Raw genomic sequence first — 1,269 nt, forward strand, 5'->3', positions numbered from 1 at the left:
CCTTAAGGGAAACGTATTGATTGAGTCTTTAAGGCCTTTATTACTTATGATGGGGGAATATTTAGTCATTTCAGTAGCCAGACTATGTGTTTCACTTTCCGTTCAAAAGGGCTTTGCAGCATCACTTTATATCTTTGGGGCTCAAAAAGTTAGAGAATTTACAGGCTACAGTTTAACTCTTTTTCTAAACATTATGTATACTATACCTATAAGTTTGTTTGATATTAGCATTGTTATATATAAAGTTCAAATGAAAAAAATGTTTCTAAGTAACAATTACAGTTTCTGACATTACTATATGAACCTGTAATTATTGTTTAGAAACATTATTTCACTTGATCAAACATTATTTCATTTGTTCAAATGCTGATCTTTCTTGTTTGATGTATTTGATTTTTTTTTTTTTTCTTTCTTCAGATTCCTTTCTCTTTGGTCCAGTTTCCCTTATGGGAGTCCTTAAAGGTAAGTTTTTCAATCTTCATATGAAATTTGTCTCTAATTATCACAAGTACCCAATAGTCTGAGTGTGGAAGAGTAGAATATAATGTTGACTAGAGGTTTAAAAACTCAAAAGTATTAGCAGTTGAAAATACTTTCTATGTCTGCTTTATTTGCCATTTCAGCCTTTAAACCTGTTCAGGTGGCTGAGACACTAGGCGGTAAGCAGGGCAGGTGTAACTGAAATCCACACGTTAGCTTTGCTTTCTTCCATATTGCACTCTCTTTCCACCAAGTGGAATTTCGTTTTACTTTACGTGTGTGTGTGTGTGTGTGTGTGTGTGTGTGTGTGTGTGTGTGTGTGTGTGTGTGTGTGTAGAGGTTAAGGACTAACAGTGACAGTAAATGGAAAAGAAAAGAAAGCAGGGGAAGCAAGGGCCTGAATATTCGTAGGCTGAGAAGGCAAGGCGCAGGCGCGTATCCCCATGCATCCTTCATGTGAGGACCCGCAGGAACTTGGGGTTCTGACTGGACCTCCCCCACCTCTGCTGCTCACCTCAGCCTGGGCGAAGGAGCGGAATGTGACGAATGGTGAGTCAGTGTTGGGGAAGGTCACTCATCTGTTTAAAACCAACAAATTTTTAAAAGCCTGTGTTCAAAACATGCAGAGATGTTGCATTAGTTTTTCACCTTCTGATGCAGTGATTTGAAAACTGTGGATCATGATATGACTTGTGTGGGTCTTTGCCAGCATTTTTAAAGATCATAATAAAGAAACGTTAGCGGCCGGGCGCGGTGGCTCATGCCTGTAGTCCTAGCACTCTGGGAGGC

The 1,269-nt window shown here is 39.2% G+C and overlaps 1 protein-coding gene across 1 annotated transcript in view; it reads left to right on the plus strand.

The window, feature by feature from the left end:
- SLC25A26 (solute carrier family 25 (S-adenosylmethionine carrier), member 26) overlaps positions 1-1,269 on the plus strand; it is a 210,961-nt gene that overhangs the window by 142,454 nt on the left and 67,238 nt on the right. The window contains exon 5 of the mRNA XM_012641954.1: positions 418-462. Coding sequence (XP_012497408.1) covers positions 418-462 — 45 coding nt within the window. The remainder of the gene's footprint in view (positions 1-417; positions 463-1,269) is intronic.

The sequence above is a fragment of the Propithecus coquereli genome, unplaced genomic scaffold, assembly GCF_000956105.1.
Source record: "Propithecus coquereli isolate 6110/MARCELLA unplaced genomic scaffold, Pcoq_1.0 Scaffold1, whole genome shotgun sequence".
NCBI classification, from domain to species: domain Eukaryota; kingdom Metazoa; phylum Chordata; class Mammalia; order Primates; family Indriidae; genus Propithecus; species Propithecus coquereli.